This window comes from Neofelis nebulosa, chromosome 15 (assembly GCF_028018385.1).
Source record: "Neofelis nebulosa isolate mNeoNeb1 chromosome 15, mNeoNeb1.pri, whole genome shotgun sequence".
In the NCBI taxonomy this organism is placed as follows: domain Eukaryota; kingdom Metazoa; phylum Chordata; class Mammalia; order Carnivora; family Felidae; genus Neofelis; species Neofelis nebulosa.
The window spans coordinates 14,885,412-14,903,785 of NC_080796.1; the positions used below are offsets into that span (position 1 = coordinate 14,885,412).

Genomic DNA, 18,374 nt, shown 5'->3' on the forward strand with positions numbered 1-18,374 from the left:
GTTAAGCACAGAGATAATCAATCATCCGCTGCCCTCGCACTGTCAGCGGAGTCAGCAGGCACGTGATGAAACGCGCCGGCTGCGCGGGACTCCATCCAGCCCTGCATCCCTGCATCCGCGCGCCCGCCCTGCCCTTCCGGCTGCCGCTCGCCGCTCTGCGCGGGCCCCCAGGCCGCCCGCGGCGCCCGCACCGGCGGCCGCGCGGGGTGTGCGCCCGCGGGGGCCGGGGCGCGAGGGCGGGCGGCGAGGCGGCCTCGGGGCGCCCGCGCCTCCGGCCGCCCGGCCCACGTGACCGCCCCTCCTCCCGCCTCCCAGTCGCGCGCACGGGCCGGCGCCTCGCCTGCGGCGCGCGCTCGGCTGGTCCCCGCGCCCGGGAGCAGAGGCGGCGGCGGGAGCGGGCCAGCCAGGCGGCGGGGAGGGGGGGGGGGGGAGCGGGCGCGAGCGGCGGGCTGCCGGGGCGGCCTGTGCACGGCGGCGGCGACGGCGGTGGCCTGAGCCGCGCGGTTCCGCATCCGCCGAGTGTGATGAGGCTGCCCTGCGTCGGGGCTCCGCTCGCCGCCAGCTGACAGCGCCGGCACCCAGCCCGCCCGCGAGGGCTGACGCCGCGGGGCCGTGACCTTGGCCGAGGAGGTAAATAGGGGAGGTGGGAGGGGAGGAGGCGGCGCCTCCCCGCGCGCCCCGCACCCACCCTCGCTCGGCGCCCCGCCGCGCGGCCGCCCCGGGAGCCCCGCGCCCCTGCCGGGCTGCGGGCGCCGCGCTCGCCCAGGTCCGCGGTGCTGAAACTGCTGCCATTTGTGGCGCCCGGAGAGCCAGGCGGCGGGAGCTGGGTCTCGCTGGTCTCCTCCGCTTGGGCTGGTTGCTCTGAGGCTCCTGCAGCCGGGCTGCCACGCGCGGGGACCCAGGTAATGGCCCGAGAGGTTGGCTCCCACCAGGTCCCGTGTTCCGGACGGATTCTGGTGCCTTTTCGCACAGACCGGGCACGGTTCCCTCCTGACTTCCGAAGTGCCGTGGAGAGGAGGGAGCGGGTGGCGGGCAGTGCAGGGCAGTGCCGGGCAGGTGCAAGTGGGCGAAGCTCCCCGGCTCCCAGAGGGAGACCCGGGGAATGAGGAGCGAGAACGGCACGCGGACTGGGCCTGTGTGATGCGCTGCCTGCGGGGACACTAGCCGGATACCTGGGCGCGCGTGTGCCGCCGCAGGGTACTGCCTTTCCGCCCTTTTGGGAAAACATCATCAAGTCGCTATGCAAGTACTGGGGACCAGAGAACTCTCTGTAGCGCGGAAACGGTAACCGTGGGTTTTTTAGGTGAGCCTCAAACACTTTTGAAAACGAGTATCCAGAAGATCAAGTCACTTTAAACCACAGCCCAATGACTATTCTAACTGAAAGACTGTCATTTCTCACAAATCCCTGGGGGTACAGTAGGTGTATATTCAATTTTTAAAAATCTGTTTCTGTGCCGCTTCCTCCAGCCAGCCTCTCGGCAAGTGTGCCCGGTGTGGGAGCTGTGGATTACGAAGACGATTCAAGTCAACCCCCTGAACACCACCACTCACATCTCACTGAAGTCTCTCCAACCCTCTGCAGGGCAGACCGATCGTTCCAGTGCCTGAGAGCTGACCAAGTGTGGGGTGACATGGCCCAGGGGAATAATTACGGGCAGACCAGCAACGGGGTGGCGGATGAATCACCCAACATGCTGGTGTACAGAAAGGTAAGGATTTCTTCACTTTCTTGAACAAAGGGAAACTTTTGTCTTCCTTGATTTTGTTTTCTTCCCGGAATATGTACTAACTTTGTGGCCTCAGACTTCCCAAATCACAAAGTACGCACACTGTACTTGAAGATGGCCTGAGATTCTCAAGTGTGTAGGGACGCAGTGAAGTGAAAGAGGCTGGCCGTACTCCTCCCTCAGCTTCCCGGCCAACTTCACGCAGATTAACCTGCCATTAGCAGTACCCTCAAGTCTGGGCATCACATACTTTGTTACACCTGTGATTTTGTAGCATCCGTAGTAGTTTTCAGAAGCTTTTTCGTATACTCCCCTAAGCATTTGAGTTATAAGGGTGGTATAAAGGTATCGCATTTTAGAGATGAAAAGACCACTTTGCAGTTCAGCAACAAGAGTTAATGTGCCTGTGAATCTATGGTTGGTGTTAACAGTTTACTTGCGACTAAACTTTTCTTGGGTTTTTTTGTGTGTCTGTGTGTGGTTTTTTTTTTTTTTTTTTTTTTTTTTTTTTGGTTTGTTTTTTGTCTTAGCCTAAATTATTCTTTACTTTGGGTTATTTTTATGGTTTTGTTTATGGGTATTTATGTTCCAGTGCCATATGAATCGTACGTACACGTTTATGGTTGTTTTTTTTTTTTCTTGCCACCAACTGATCTGATAGCTTTATACATTTTATTGCAGCTATCAGCAACAAACTTCTAGACACTGAGCCACCATAATAAAGATGTATTTGAATATTGTGTGTGCTTTAGAGTGGTTGCTTAGGTAACTTCATTCTGGTCATAATCAACAATAGTCCTAAAATTAAGGAAGCAATATTCTTTATTTAACTTCTGTGCCAATCGTTTCAATTGCATTTTATGCTGGGATTATTTTTCCTTAGCATATTATCTGTAGCGCTTATGGGGCAAGATTTCTTTGGTTAACATTAGCAATAACGAAAAGGAAGTCATACCTTGGAATCAAGAAAATTGTTAAAGGTTTTAATTAGCATGAGCCCATTGAGGAGTCCAGGATGAGTTCGTGTATGGTCTTTCATGAATAAAGCTGAAAAGCTGTCTCCTATTTTGACCTGTGATAAATCTAACCTCTTCTATGTGGGCCCAAATCACCGAGAGATGGTGACGAGTATGTGTTTGAGGCAATATTGGTATTGCTTTCGTGTGAAGGTGAAGGGACATCCTGATGCAATGTTAGTTGTTTTTCTCTTTAGCCATACAAACAGTATTGTATTGTGTACCTGTGAATGCAGTTTTTTGTGTCTGGGACAACACAGTATGATAGGAAATAAAAATTGGAGATTAGTTGCTTATTTTAGACCTAAAGCATCCCAACTGGATAATCAAGAACATAATCCACTTGAGCCTAAATTATTATGATTGTATTGCTACATCGATCGAAATAACTGGATATTTGCCCATTCTAAATAGAATTTGTTCTGAGAAGAGCTGTTTGGAGGGCAGTTATGTGTTTTTAAGTAAGTTACGATATTTTTATTGTTTGGTATGCTTTGAATATTAAAATATGCAAGAGATGAGAATCATAAGTTCTATCTTCTAGGCACGTGCATGTGGAAAGCTGGACTTTTGGATGTAAAATTACAGTAGTTAGCTACTCTTGTTTGGTCAAACACTATATTCTTTTTCTGGTTCCTTATAGAAGGTTAGGGTCACATTGATCAGACACCTAATGCTTATCTTGATTAGAAATAAACGTAATATGACATGAATCTGTGTGTCTCATTTAGTCAATTATTATGAGAATAAATGAAAATATGAGGCTAGGAGTTTTAGAAATAGTTATTAGATTATTTAGGGTACCTGAGCTTCCTAGTGCTAATTTTGAATTTGCTCTGTAAGTTGTTGTGTGACCACCAAATTGCTGCTAGGGCTACTGGTAAGTTAACAGACTATGTCTTCAGGGAAAGAGTATAATGCCTCATTCTTTTCAACACTATCATTTTGTTGGTTAAGCTTGGAAATGCTTGTATTACTTATTTTGCCCTCCTTTTATTACTGTGTTTAGTATTAATGACACAATTTATTTTTAGAAAATATTTCTCTGCTAAATCATTTTCACAAAAAAAATAACTCAGTTCAGTAAATTGTGCTCATAATGCTTGATTATGGATTGCCTATCTATCCTTTTATTCTCCAAGCGCACATATTTTGTATTTGTGATATAAAGAATAATGTATAAATACCAGATAATTTATATAATAAGACACACATCAAAATGGCCCATGTCTGTTTGGAGACATACAACCTGACATCATGGTTTCATGTGACCGTTTTACCCCTGTTTCTTGCATCTTGTTTATATTTATATTTTCAGTAGAGGCTAGATTTTAATGTGAAGAACAGCAAAGTAATTGGAGAGACGTATAGGACTGGTATCTGTTACTAGGATGTTTCATCTCTACCTGCTTAAAGGAAGAAGCACTGGGTTACAAATGCGTAACAATCAAGAAGTCAATCACAGGTTTAGAAAAGAACTTGGGTACCATGGCACATTGCTCAGTAACAGTGGAGAGAGTGGATAAATTGCTGTTTTTATCCTCTCATGCCAGTTTTCCACTTTTGCTTCATTGTTGAAACATAGTTCTTGGAAATAGGTTTTGAGCTAGAAACGTTCACCGGTGTTCTCACTGTTTCCCCTCCCCCGCAGGCCACCTCTTGTTTGCACCAGGATTGTGGTGATTCACACATACTAAAGACATGTATGTGCCGTTTCCGTTTTATTGGGTAGGCTATGAATGACACGTAGTAACACATTCCTGTGAGAGAGGGGAACAGTGAATGGTTAGCAAAGTGGAATGCACAGACAAGAGCTGGGATGCATGCGTTTCTTGTGTTTGTCAGATGTGTCTCTCTCTTGTGATTACTCTCATCCAGATTATAGGGGTTCCTCCAAATGATGAGAGAATTCTAAAGGTCTCTTTCCATGGAGAATTCCATAGTGACGTTATGGAAAAATATACAGTGTGTAGAAGGATGATGCTCCAGGCAGAGTGAGTGTTGCTGTGGTGCAGGCTATGGACAATCGTGGTGCTGCCTCACGGTCAGGGTTGGGACCTGCAGGTCGGCCTGGGATGTTTGTGAGCAGCTTTTTGGTTTCGTGTGAGGCATCTCAGGTGGAAGGATGGGGTAAAATATGTAAAGGGTATTAAGAGATACAAACTTCCAATTATAAATAAGTCACAGGGATGAAAACTACAGCATAGGGAATATGGTTAATATTGTAATAATGTTGTATGGTGACAGATGGTGACGACAGTAGGGTGGTGAGCAATGAGTAATGTATAGAGTAATGTATTAGGGTGTTGTACATCTGAAACTAATATAACCTTGCACTTCACTAAAAGAATTTTAAAAAGAAAGGGTCTTTGTAGGCTTCATTTGATGTCAAGTACATTTTAAACATCCATATGGACACAGTATACGCCTTACCAATTTTTCAACTCATAACACTGTTTTTTCATAAGCAAGTGATTAAGTTAGAGTTGTTATGCCATTTTATGTATTTGAGAACACTTTATTTGAAAGCTCATAAGATATGAGTCTCGGCCACATTTAATTTTTGGGCTTTCTAGGCTCCATCCGGGCAGGCTGATGAGGCTCCGTGTAGACAGAGCCTGATGTGGGGTTTGAACTCACTAACTGTGAGATCGTGACCTGAGCCGAAGTCAGGTACTAGAACAAGGTTTTGGCTTTGGCTGATGAGGCCCAAACACTGCTCCCTTCTCGCTCTGTTCCACAGGGCAGAATCCTTGTTCTGGACGCAGCACTGGCTGTGGAGGACGGCCGAGCTAGAACCCAGGGTGCAGGGACACACATTCCAAATCTGGTGTCTGGCCAGCATGCTGCCCACTAGACAGGATACATCACGTTTTGTCCAGCAGCTGACATTCCCGCATTTGAAACACAAAATATCTAGGGCACCTTGGGGCCAGTATTTCAAATGGTCTGGAATGCCGGCCTCTCACCAGCAGAACTGCTCACAATGACCAATAATTTTGCTATTACTGCAGCAGCTATTTATGCTTCAATGGCCAGAAAAGAAAATCAAAATATTTTCCTCATTCACTACCTTGGTGGGATGAATGTGTTTTTGGATGGAGCAAACCTGTGCCCTCACCTTACCTCACCTGCCCTCTCCTCTGTCCTTTACCCTCACCTCACCTCGCCCGTCCTTTCCTCTGTTCTGTGTCCTCACCTCACCTCACCTCACCTCACCTCACCTCACCTCACCTCACCCGCCCTTTCCTCTGTCCTGTGCCCTCACCTCACCTGTCCTCTCCTCTGTCCTGTGTTCCTCTCCTCTCTTCATCTCCCATGTGCTCACTCTCCTTCCAATTGATTTTTCCTTTTAATTTCTTCTTTTAAAGACAGACCTAAATGTGAAGGTAAGTTTTCCCTGAGATGATGCTCAGTTTCATTGTAAAAGATAAAATGATGTCTTTTGGAGAAGAGAGCAGATTCCAGTCTGGTTTGGGTGCGTGTTACGCACATGCTCTTGAAAGGGTGCTTTTAAACTTGTGTGCCATGGGGTCCAATATGTTGCTGTGTATGTGGTGTGGCAAAAGGTTAGTCTTTAAGGACCGACTGCTCTGTTCTTGAAGAGCAAGAGGGACCCACTGGCCCTTCCTACAGAAAGATGCAGTGGGAGATGTCAGCCCCATAGGACGATCGCCCATGCTGATTGGCTTGACCTAGACCTTGCCTTTGGAAGCTATTTGTGAAGTCTGTCTGTTTCATAAGAGTACAGGTACCCATAAGAAAGGGGAAGGACTTGCTTCTTCTTTGGGAGGAATTGAGCCACAGACAGTTACTAGTCGGTTAGTGGCGAGTTAGCTGACATTTTCTGTATTAACTCAGTGCATTTGTCTCTTTAGGATTGTCCAATCTGGTTAACCTTGAGGGTGTCAATATTCCCCCCCCCCTGCCTTGAACTCCATTATCAAAAATAATTTTTGACATTTTTTAAATGTTTATTTTTGAGAGAGAGAGAGAGAGCGAGAGTGCAGGGGAGGGCAGAGAGAGAGGGAGACAGAGGATCTGAAGCAGGCTCCGTGTAGACAGAGCCTGATGTGGGGTTTGAACTCACTAACTGTGAGATCGTGACCTGAGCCGAAGTCAGGTACTTAATGGACTGACCCAGGCGCCCCAACTGTTGACGTTTTTGAACCTTACTTGTCTTAGTCTTTCTGGGTTTAGGGTGCTGATGAAGTAAATTTATAAGTGATAAGAGAAAGGCCTATGAGAAAAGGAAGGAGTGCTTGCAAATAGGTAATCAGAAAAGGTCTGAGCCTTTACACCTTCAGATTTCTAAATTAGGGACGTCAATGGGAGGCAGGGACCAGGAGAAATGTCTTGCCATTGCTCAAAAATTCTGAAATGGACTGTCTTCTAGAATTAGATTACTTGAAAGCTCCTTTCTGGACTAAGGGATATTGTCTACTATAAATATGAATTTAATCTGTCTGAATCAAATGCAGACCTGTTTTCCCCTCAGTAACATAAATACTGACATGTGCCCTGAGATAGAATAGAACCGTCATCTATGATATTTTTTGCTGAGAAGTGGACATGTTATGAGTAATAATTCAATGATGGATTTTGGATAATCATTAACCTGAGTTCAGAGCCGGAAAGCCTTCCACGGTTGAGCTTTTCCCGCACCAGTTGTTGCTTGTCAGTGCTATTTGTGAGATTAAGATAAGGATTTGTGGCCTGAATTTTATTTCCTTTATTTCCCACCTCCAGCCTCCATGAATCTAATTGATCAGGGGAGAGTGCAGATGTAGGAAAGAGAAGCTATCTAGGGATTTTATTGCCTTCTAATAGCCTTTGTGGTTCTACTGAGTGATGGAAAGCAGGGTATTTTTAGGTGGTATTGGTGATGGAATGCGATCACTGCAGAGAATACGGAAATGTTTTGGATTTGGATAGTTTAGTGATATATGAAATGTTAAGTCTCCTTGAAAACAGAATTGTGGAAAACAAGCTCTTGCTCCCCCCGTTCATAGCAGTGAAAAGGAGGCATTGGAAGGTCAGGGTGACAGGGACTTCTGTCTTACAAAATACCAATCTAATTATAAAATAATTGTAAATGATAAAGTGGGTACCCGGTTCCTTAGGGAAAACAAGGCCCACTTCTTTCTGCCATTTGCCCAAGGCAATATGAAAATTTAACTTACCCTCTTTTCCCTTTGTCTTGTGTCTAATTCAATTAACAAAGGTCTCAGGACATTGGAGCTCTAACAGACAGTCATGAACTTGGTTCCAGTTTCATTAAAATTGCCACCTGGTCCAGGCTGGGATATTTTGGCTGAGGAGCCCATTCAGAGAGAAGAAGTTGCTCTTCCGTTTACTGAAAAAATAGGAAAATGGCAGCTTTGTGACATTAGCTGGGTTCTTAAGAGTAAGGCTGGGAGCCTTCTTATTTGACATCCTTCCTTGTGATTGGCAAGTAAACTTTTTCTTCAGGAGCCAGTGTGAAGTGGAAGAAACATGTGCCCTGCAGTTGGGTGGTCTTGTTTTATTTTAATCTTTTAATGTTTACTCATTTTTGAGAGAGAGAGAGACAGAGAGACAGAGACAGAGAGACAGACAGACAGACACACAGCACGAGCAGGGAAGGGGCAGAGGGATGGAGACACAGAATCTAAAGCAGGCTCCAGGCTCCAAGCTATCAGCACAGAGGCTGACACGGGGCTCGAACCCACAGACCGTGAGATCAGTACCTGAGCTGAAGATGGATGCTTAACCGACTGAGCCCCCCAGGTGTCCGGGTCATCTTGGTTTTAAATCTCGGCTCTGCCACTGTTGATCTGTCTGGTTGTGGGTTAGCAACGGACTACTTTCACTTTGGTTTCCTTATCTGTAAAGTAATGAAAACCAAAAATGTTTCCTTCGTAGAGCTGTTTGATGGCAAAATGAGTTACTTAGGGAAGTGTCTTGTATAGAACCTAACATTTATTAGATCTTCAATAAGTGTCTGTAACAGTAATAGTAATTATTATTATTTTCCTATTCCTGTTTATTTAAGTAAAATTATGAAACACCTTGTATGTGCCATGGGGTCTACTATGTTGTTAAATTTTTTGAAGGGAAAAAAAGGTGAACATTTTCATGTCTTCCTGATAGCGAGGCAGATTCTGTGAGATACTTTGGTAATACCATTTTCATGACTCTCACAATGTCCTTTCTTATATTATTTATCCCTATGTAGCTAGGTTTTACTCTTTTTTTAAATTTACTAGCTTCTTTTTAATAAGCTCTTTGAAGTATTATCTTATATATCTTTGAAGTCTGCACAGTTCCTTGGATATTATATAAAGTAAATAAAGCTTTTGAATCCAGGAATTTTGGAAATGAAAGGGAACCTAGAATGGATCTACCTTTTCACTTCGCAGATGACGAAATTTAGGATTAGAGAAGTTACGCAATTTGTCTGCGGTCACAAAGCTTGAATTCGAGTCTTTATTTTTCTTTCTGTGGCTCTCTCCATCTTTTAAAATAACTGCAATAAGTCTTTGTGTTTGTAATTCAGTATCAGTAGGTAATCAGCATCCTGGTTACTCCATGGCATCCTTGGATGCCTAGTCACTCACAAGAGATAGGTTACTAGATTCCTTTTTCCCTTCTACTGCACTCTAGCCTTTGGAGCCTCAGGAATGGTAAGATCGGGAACTTGGTCTGTCCTACTCTGAGAGTAGTTCTGTTCTTGACTTGATGCTGGCTGGAAGTCCTAGGCAGATGAAAACACAGAACATGGTGCTCTTGGAGCATCTGTTGGAGCATCCAACTGTCCAGTGGAACTTCTTACCATGGTGGAAATAATCTGTATGTGGATTGTTTAATATGGTGGCCACTACCCACACGGAGCAACTGAACACTTGAAACGTGGCTAGTGTTACCCAAGACCTGGATTTTAAATTATACTTAATTTTAAGTAATTTAAATTTAAATAGCTCCTGTGGCTAGTGACTATTGTATTTGACAGTGCTTAAGGAGTGAAGAAGACCTTTGGGAAAACAGCATCAAACCCAAGGGAAGAGATAAAGAATATGCTATACCTAGTCTGACACTAGGCACACAGTGCTTGCAACAAAGTGGGGGCTCAACAAATGATTTTTTTAAAAGAACGAAATAGAAGTGAAGTTTTGAAGGAAGACCCCGGCCTGATAAGGTGATGGTACATATTATGATAAATGATATCAAATGACTACTCTGTTTGCTTGTTTGCTTGTTTGTTTGTTTGTTTGTTTGTTTATTTATTTTCTCATCCTGTGGAAACTTTCAGCATCTGGAGAGGGTGGCTCTCCTAAGGTGAGATGATAGTGGTTGTGGGACCAGAGCCTGTCGACACCATCCAGGAAGGGCACTTGTAGGTACTCAGATGACTTGATGTCAAAGGCACTTCAGCTAATCTCCCATCTTGTGGCATCTCAGGGATGCATTGTATCCTTTCCAGTTCCTAACAGGACTGAGAAAAAACCAGAGGCTTTCAGGTAAAAGGGATTTACGGTGGTTGGAATCCTTGTTGAGAATTTAAAGTTGGGGTATAAGGAATCCATTTTTTTAAAGCTCACTTCTCTTTCTTATCTCAGAAAGTTGAAAGGATGGTGGAAAAGCCTGTGGGAAGTGGCAGTGATAGAGGGGCAGGGTCTCCCCATCCGAAGGGCTGTGTTGTGGATTCTTGTACCACCCTTCACGAGCCGTGTGAGCTTGGGCACATTTCTCACCTTCTCTGAATTTCATTTCCCTCATAAAATTAACAGAGACTGCTTCACAGAATCTTTGAGAAGATGAAATGAAATATAAGTGGAAATATAAGATGAAATATAAGTGGAAATTCTTGACTGAGAGTGATTGACAAATAATACTTGTAGCCTTTTTTGGGGAGGGGATTGCGGAAATTACCGAGACTCCTTGAAAGAATAAACTTTACAGTAGGCTTCCTAATAAGTCTTTTCCAGCTTGCCAAGTGTCCCGTGGCTGTAGGTCATTTAGAAGTTCAGTTGACATGATTTCCTCTGTTTGGTCATTGCTGGAAGATGTCAAAAACAGTTTAAATCTGCATAACCTTCTTTGGCCACAAAGCTTTTGAATGTCAAGCAAACTGGTTCCAGTAGATACTTTTTCTCTTGTATAAAAATCTAGGGAGACTTTCACTCCTATTTAAGATGATATATCCCAAACATTTTGAAGAAAACTAAGCACCACATAGAAAGAACACATTGTTACCAACATTTTTCTCACTGAACTTTGCTAGGTGCATTTCCTCTGGAAGTTAATGCCATTTGTCACTTGCTCTGTCTTCTACTTAGTATTTTGTTTTGACTTTTGATTTGTCACTAATTAGAATAGTTGCCATTTATTGAGTGTTTACCCTGCTTCTTTACATATATTACCCATTTTCCTTAAAATAATGTTGCATATTGGTTATTAGTATCCTGTTTTTCTGGTACAACAGCTGAAACTGACCCCTGCAGACTGAGTGACTGCCCAGGATTGCTCAGGGATTAGAAGCAGAGCCAAGGTAGAGACATCTATCTTTCATTGCTGTGTTCCCAGCACTTAGAAAAATGGCACATAGTAGGTGTCCCAAATATTGATTGCATAAATGCACAAATGAGTGAAGGAACGAATGAATGAATGAATGCTTGCTCCAAAGACCCTACTCTCCTCTTCACCGTGTTGCTTCCAATTAAATTAGTGAACACTCATACACTCAGAATTCAGTTCCTTTCACTACACATACATTGAGACTTGGCTATGTTTAAGCACCATGGTAGCACCAGGGATGGACTTGTAGACAAGGCAGACAGCATCTGAGCCCTGACTGAGCTTATTTCAAGGGGGCAAAGACAGATGTCAAGCAACTCATCATAGGATGATTATTAACACAAAAGGGGAAGAAATAGGCGATATGAAAGTTTACTTGTTTTGGGTCATCTTGTTTTCTAAAATAAATTTTATGTTGATCTGTATCTTCTTGTTGCAGTTCTCTGCCCAAGGTCTTACAACCTCTGATGCTAAATTGAGTGAAGCTAATGTTTAAAATCCTCAGGGCTTTACTGAGACAACTGAGGCAAAGGTGTTGGTCTTACCCCTTAGAAAACGAAATGTCTCCCTCCATAGGTTCTCAATCAGGCATCATCAGTTCTGGCCACTCAGGATCGATGAGGCCATCCTTAGCTACCAAGAAAGGGAAAGAGACTCTTGTCATTAGAGAAAGGTGCTTGTTAAATTGAAGGCTTTGCAGTCAGACTCCTAGGTTAAAGCTGACATAATACCTGTGAACTTGAATCACATTACTTTGCTTTTTTGAGTCGCAGTTTCCTCTTCTGTAAAATGGGGATAATAATAGGTTATTGTGAGGATTGCATAAATAGTGCATGTAAAGTCTAGATAAGTAGGAAACATTCAATATATTTTAACTATTACTTACAAAAGCCCAAAGAATAGGAACTGGGTTTCTCTATCAAAGCAAGTGGTAATGTCTAAGGAGCACTTCCCTTTGAAAATGTTCTTTCTTACACATATTATAGAATTTGCTGCTCTTTAGTGGCTCTTGATAATTTTGTTTAAAACTGTTTCATATAGTAAGTGTACAATAAAAAGTGACTAAAACTGTTCAGTTATGGCACAATTGAAACAAATACAGCTGTAAAAAAATGATATAAAGGACCTTCATGTGTCCATAGCATTGCGTCAGTAGTTACTAACCATAGGTGAATCTTGTTTCGCTTGTACTTCCCCACTTATGCTATCCCCCAGTTGATTATTTTGAGGCAAACCTGAGAAAAAATATCTTTTAAGATCTAAATTCCTTCATATATGTGTAGACTGCTGGATTACTTTTAAGGAAAAGTAAATGAAATGATAATTATTTTTTTATCATCTTGAGTCCTTAATATAATGGTACATCCTACTTAATGAGATTTTTATTTTTTAAATATTTGCTCAAATTGGGGTGCCTGGGTGGCTCAGTTGGTTGAGCATCCAACTCTTTGTTCCAGCTCAGGTCATGATCTCATGGTTTGTGAGTTGAAGCCCTGCCTCAGGCTCTGTACTGACAGTGTTGAACCTGCTTGGGATTCTCTCTTTCTCTGCCCCTCCCTCTCTTGTGTCTCTCTGTCTCTCTCAAAATAAATAAATAAACTTAATAAAATAAATATTTGCTCAAATGGGTCTATCATTTTTTCTTTAAAAATTTTTAATTGTGATAATATGTACATAACATAAAATTGATCATTTTAACCATTTTTAAGTGTACAGATCAGAGGCACTAAGTATATTTACATTGTTGTACAACCATCACCACTGTCCATCTCCAGAACTCCTTCATCTTGCAAAACTGAAACTTGTACCCATTAAACACCAGTTCCCTGTTCTTCTCTCCCAGTCCTGACAACCACCTTGCTACTTTATAAATGTAATTGCTGATATAAATGGAATCATAGTGTATTTGTCCCTTTGTGACTGTCTTATTTCACTAAGTATAATGTCCTGAGGGTTCATCCATGTTGTGGTATGTGCCAGAAATTTCTAAGGCTGAATAATACTCCATTGTATGGATATGTATCATGTTTTGTTTATCTATCATCTATGGATGAGCACCTGGGTTCCTTCCACCTTTGGCTGTTATTCACAGAATAATGCTGGAATAAACATGAGTGTACAAATATCTATTTGAGTCCCTGCTTTCAAGTCCTAGAATTGGAATTGCTGGATCATATGGTAATTGTGTTTTTAATTCTTTTGAGGAACCACCATACCATTTTCCATAGTGGCTGAACCATTTTACATTCCCCACAGCAGTACACAACGGATACAAGTTCTCTGTATCCTTACCAACACTTGTTCTCTTTGATAATAGTCATCCTAACGGGTATGAGGTAGTATCTTATTGTGGTTTTTATTTGCACTTCCATAATGATTGAACATCTTTTCATGTACTTGTTGGGCATTTTCATGTCTTCTTTGGAGAATCTGTGAGCTTTCAAATACAGATTAGACTGTCCTCAGGAATGGTTTTGACCTATGAACCGTATGACCATGTAGATTTCTGTCTAACCAAAATTCTGTTATTTTGTTTGAACTTCTGAGCTAGCTTTTTGGAAAATTTTTAATTTGTTTTTAAATGGGAGACAGAGAGAGAATGTGAGAGGGGGAGAGCAGAGAGAGAGAGGGAGACACAGAATTGGAAGCAGGCTCCAGGCTCTGAGCTGTCAGCACAGAGCCCAATGTGGGACTTGAACTCACAAGCCGTGAGCTCATGACCTGAGCCAAAGTCAGATTCTGAACTAGCTTTTTTATTAAAAAAGGACTTTAAAGTCCTTTGTTCTGTCATTAATTTCCAGGTTTTTAGTTAAGAGTGTAACCTCCATATTTGACTCTTTTGGGTGATGGTAGTGATGAAGCTTAATGAATAAAAAAACTTAAATAATAGCACATTTAAAAATAAATTCAGTTTTATTTGTTTTGGATCTATGAAATAATTGCCTTTGGGGGTATTATGATGGGGCAAGAAGTCTCACATCTCTTAGAGAATCTTGTAAATGCTTTAAAGAATATCACAGACCCTCTCAAAATCATAACATTCGTTGTCTTTCTTTGGCCTTTATATAGTCTCCCCACACTTTTATTCCCAATGCATTTAAGTTTGGATAATAATAGTGAATACAGCATTTAGGAATTTTAGCATTTAGAGCACTTCAGCTCTATCCTGAAGACAGATGTATTCATGATTATAATCAGAAAAGATAATTTCAAATTAATCTCTCCTTCCATCTTAAATCTTGGCCTTATGCAGTTATTTATTTATTTATCTTAGAACACTTAATTTGAAGATGCCTTAGTATTAAGTCTCAGTACAGGTCATTTGGGCTGGGCGTTTTAGTGGCTTGAAGCTAAAGCAGTTTATCTGTAGGAGGTGAGTTCTGACTCTTCCTGATAACTAGCATTATATTACATATGGCCTTAAATACTAAAAATACTGTAAAAACTCAGTGATATTCTTACTCTGAGAACTGATTAGAAGCTAATCAACTTATCTGTACATATTGATCTGTTTGATTCAAAGCTCATTGTCGCTGTATAAAACTGTGGTAAACCTCTCTGTCCTGGACATTTCTGGAGTAATAGCTCTCTGCATTTACATGGAGGCACATGGCCACTGGAGTGAAGGTCACATTTCCTAGGCTTCCAAGACCTGGTGGGCATGGGATGCTTTCTGTGATGCTTTCTGGCCAGTGAAATGTAAGCAGAAGAGGTTTGTGTAGTATCTGGGACGTGCCCTTTAAAAAAAGGATATATCTTTCTTTCTTCCTTTTCTCATTCTTGTTGGCTGGAATCAGGTCATCCTGGTGTGAAGTGGAAGGTGAGAGACCTGGATGGCAGAACAACAAAAGGAAGTGAACCTGGGTCCCTGACCACTGACCTGGCTTGCCTACGTAAATTTTCATGTTAAAGGAAAATTAACTTATGTCGTCTTCTATTTTTTTAAGATTTTATTTAAAAAAAATTTTTTTTTTAACGTTTATTTATTTTTGAGACAGAGAGAGACAGAGCATGAACGGGGGAGGGTCAGAGAGAGGGAGACACAGAATCTGAAACAGGCTCCAGGCTCTGACCGTCAGCACAGAGCCTGACGCGGGGCTCAAACTCACGGACCGCGAGATCATGACCTGAGCCGAAGTCGGCCGCTTGACCGACTGAGCCACCCAGGCGCCCCAAGATTTTAGTTTTTTAAAGCGCTCTTAGGTTTACAACAAAATGGAGAGGAAGGTAGAGAGATTTCCCATATACCTCCTGCCCCTCCATAGAGCCCCCCATTATCAACATTATTCACCAGAGTGGTATATTTTCATATCAAGGATGATCCTATATGGACACATCATCATCATCATCATCATCATCATCATCATCATCATCATCATCAACCAAAGTCCACTGTTTACCATAGGATTCACTCTTGGTGTTACATATCCTGTGGGTTTGGACAAATATGTAATGACATGAATCTATCATAATATTGTAAACAGTTTTTCCACTGCCTGCCTTATCTTCCAGACATTGTAATTTGGGTATCTGTCATTTGCAACAAACCCACATTCAAACCAATTTGGAAACTATATCCAATGCCTTTTATTTTGTATCTGTAAGATAGTAATAGGACTCAAGTTTTATTTGAAATACAAGTTTCTTGTTTAATTTTAAAAACAATCTATTTGCTATCTTGGAATAAATCTAGTTTCTTTTAAACAACTTAATTGAGAAATTTGGACTTTGGTTAATTATGCATATGGTTCAATTTAATTTAGCAGATACTTATTGAACAATTATTATGCTCAAGGTAATTTACTAGAAGTGTCAGGGGATAAAAAATCAGTGGTGACAATTGTATGTTCTTTACCCGAGCACTTTGAAATATCAAGATTGGAGAATCAAGAGATTCACAAGTACTTTCACTCACACACATACACACACACACACACACACACACACACACACACACACACAGCCTCATAAAGTTGACAGTACGGTTACACGGTTTTTAAAAATTCTTGTTTTCCTGTAAGGAAACTGAGGTCTGGAAAGCTTATTTGCCCATGTGAAAAACAAATGCAAATGAAAACCATATTATTTATTTACTGCAAAGTACTTGTGCTAGGGGTAAGAGGAAAAACTTTAAAAAATATTTGAACTTATTTCTTTGCCCTAGTACTTGTTCACTCATACCACAGATCCTACAGCTGAAGGTGGCCTTCTCACAGTATCTTTGCTTACTTAGAAGTTTGGCTAATTTAAAAATGGAATCATTTTATATAATAAAAGCTGCTTAGGGGCGCCTGGGTGGCTCAGTCGGTTAAGCGTCCGACTTCAGCCAGGTCACGATCTCGCGGTTCGTGAGTTCGAGCCCCGCGTCAGGCTCTGGGCTGATGGCTCGGAGCCTGGAGCCTGTTTCCGATTCTGTGTCTCCCTCTCTCTGCCCCTCCCCCATTCATGCTCTGTCTCTGTCTCAAAAATAAATAAACATTAAAAAAAATTAAAAAAAATAATAAAAGCTGCTTAAAGTGGTAGAACAAGGCCAATTCTGCGTAGATTCATTTGAACACTATATTTGGACCTTGTTTTATGTTTAGAAGCATTTTGTTGAGCATATTTATGAAAATCAGTAGGAACTGCCCACTTTGGTAGAATCTTTGGTAGAATTTGTACATTCTTACCCATAGGCAAGAGGTGCTGAGTTGGATTTTAGCAAAGAGAGTTAAGTAAGTGCAGTGAGAACACTTTATTTGTACCATTTATTCCATCAATCTGCAGTGCTTCCGTATTTCAAAAATATCCACACAACAAAGCAGAATATGGGCATTTCTGCTGTAGCACAATACATTCCTTAAAAAAAACCCTCACATTCTGAAAAATCACACACTAAAAATAACTGACATTTTAAAGGAAATAGAATTGGAATAAATCACTCAAAACATTTAATGTTTAAACATTAGCCAAAACAATAGTGATCTTATTAAAAATGATAGCTCAACTACAATAGCATCCTATTTTCCCCATAAACAAAGGGATAACACAGTAATACAAGACTTTATCTTTAAAAGGTAAAGAAGAAGGTGGCTTGATGGAGAAGCATGTAAGGAAGTATGGGGTCTGCCAGATTCCCAAAACAAGGATAGAGGGACATTAGCATCGGAATCTGCACGTAGAGGAGCAGTGACAGGCTTGGCACAAAACCGTCCTGGCACCTTCTCTGGTGTTTGTGTATTTGTTTTGTTCAAATATCTGGGAGGAATGTGCAGTAAACCCTTTTGAAACCTAGTGTGTAGCCAGGTTGAGCCAAGAGGAGGAACAAGCCACGTGGGTGGTGATGCATCCTTCCGTGGCTTGCTGCGCCCACCTGTGTATGTGTGCTTTGGGTTTGGCTGCTTTGTCATGGTAGCACAAAATGTATTATGCTGGAAAAATTGCGCATGAGCCGGTGGGGCTTCTGTGTTGGACTGACACATTTCCCTGATTTACCAATTGTGTGTGGGCTAATTCTTGTTATAGAAACACACTGTGTATAAAACACACTATACATCAAAGGACTGTTAACACACTGTTGAACTGGGGAGGACTGCCAAATCAGGTAAGACGCAAGATGGGTGTGTTTGAAAAAAGGGTGATACAAGGGAAGGAGGTAGAAGAGGTGAACAATGTGGAAGAGCAAATTTGAAAAGGGTAAGTGAAGGGTGCCTGGGTGGCTCAGTGGGTTAAGTGTCTGAACTCTTGATTTCGGCTCAGATCATGATCTCATGGTTGTGGGATCGAGCCCCACATTGGGCTCCATGCTGGGTGTGGAGCCTGCTTGGGATTCTGTCTCTCTTCCTCTGTTCCTCCCCTGCTTTCTTTCTCTCTCTCTCTCTCTCTCTCTGTCTCTCTCTCTCTCAAAAAAAAAAAAAAGAAAAAGAAAATGGGAGGTGAATGTCTTGAAAACCCATCATATGCCAACTTTGATTCTGTTTGATTTTCATAACAGTCCCATGGAGTGTATATTATTCCCCCATTCTTCATATGAGGAAATGAGGTCCAGAGAGGGTGAAGATTCTGCCTAAGGCCACCCAGAAGGAAAATGGTG

The 18,374-nt window shown here is 42.1% G+C and overlaps 1 protein-coding gene across 8 annotated transcripts in view; it reads left to right on the forward strand.

Moving 5' to 3' along the window:
- The first annotated feature begins 525 nt into the window (after positions 1-525).
- The window catches only part of RGS7 (regulator of G protein signaling 7), a 516,651-nt gene continuing 498,802 nt past the window's right edge, over positions 526-18,374 (forward strand). For 2 of the 8 annotated variants that reach the window (XM_058701253.1, XM_058701255.1), the window contains exons 1-2: positions 746-902; positions 1,586-1,712. In XM_058701253.1, the coding sequence (XP_058557236.1) occupies positions 1,635-1,712 (78 nt within the window). In that variant the 5' untranslated portion in view covers positions 746-902; positions 1,586-1,634. Of the gene's footprint in view, positions 631-735; positions 903-1,585; positions 1,713-18,374 lie in introns of those variants that run through there. The other 6 variants (XM_058701251.1, XM_058701254.1, XM_058701250.1 and 3 more) reach the window with 6 other exon arrangements.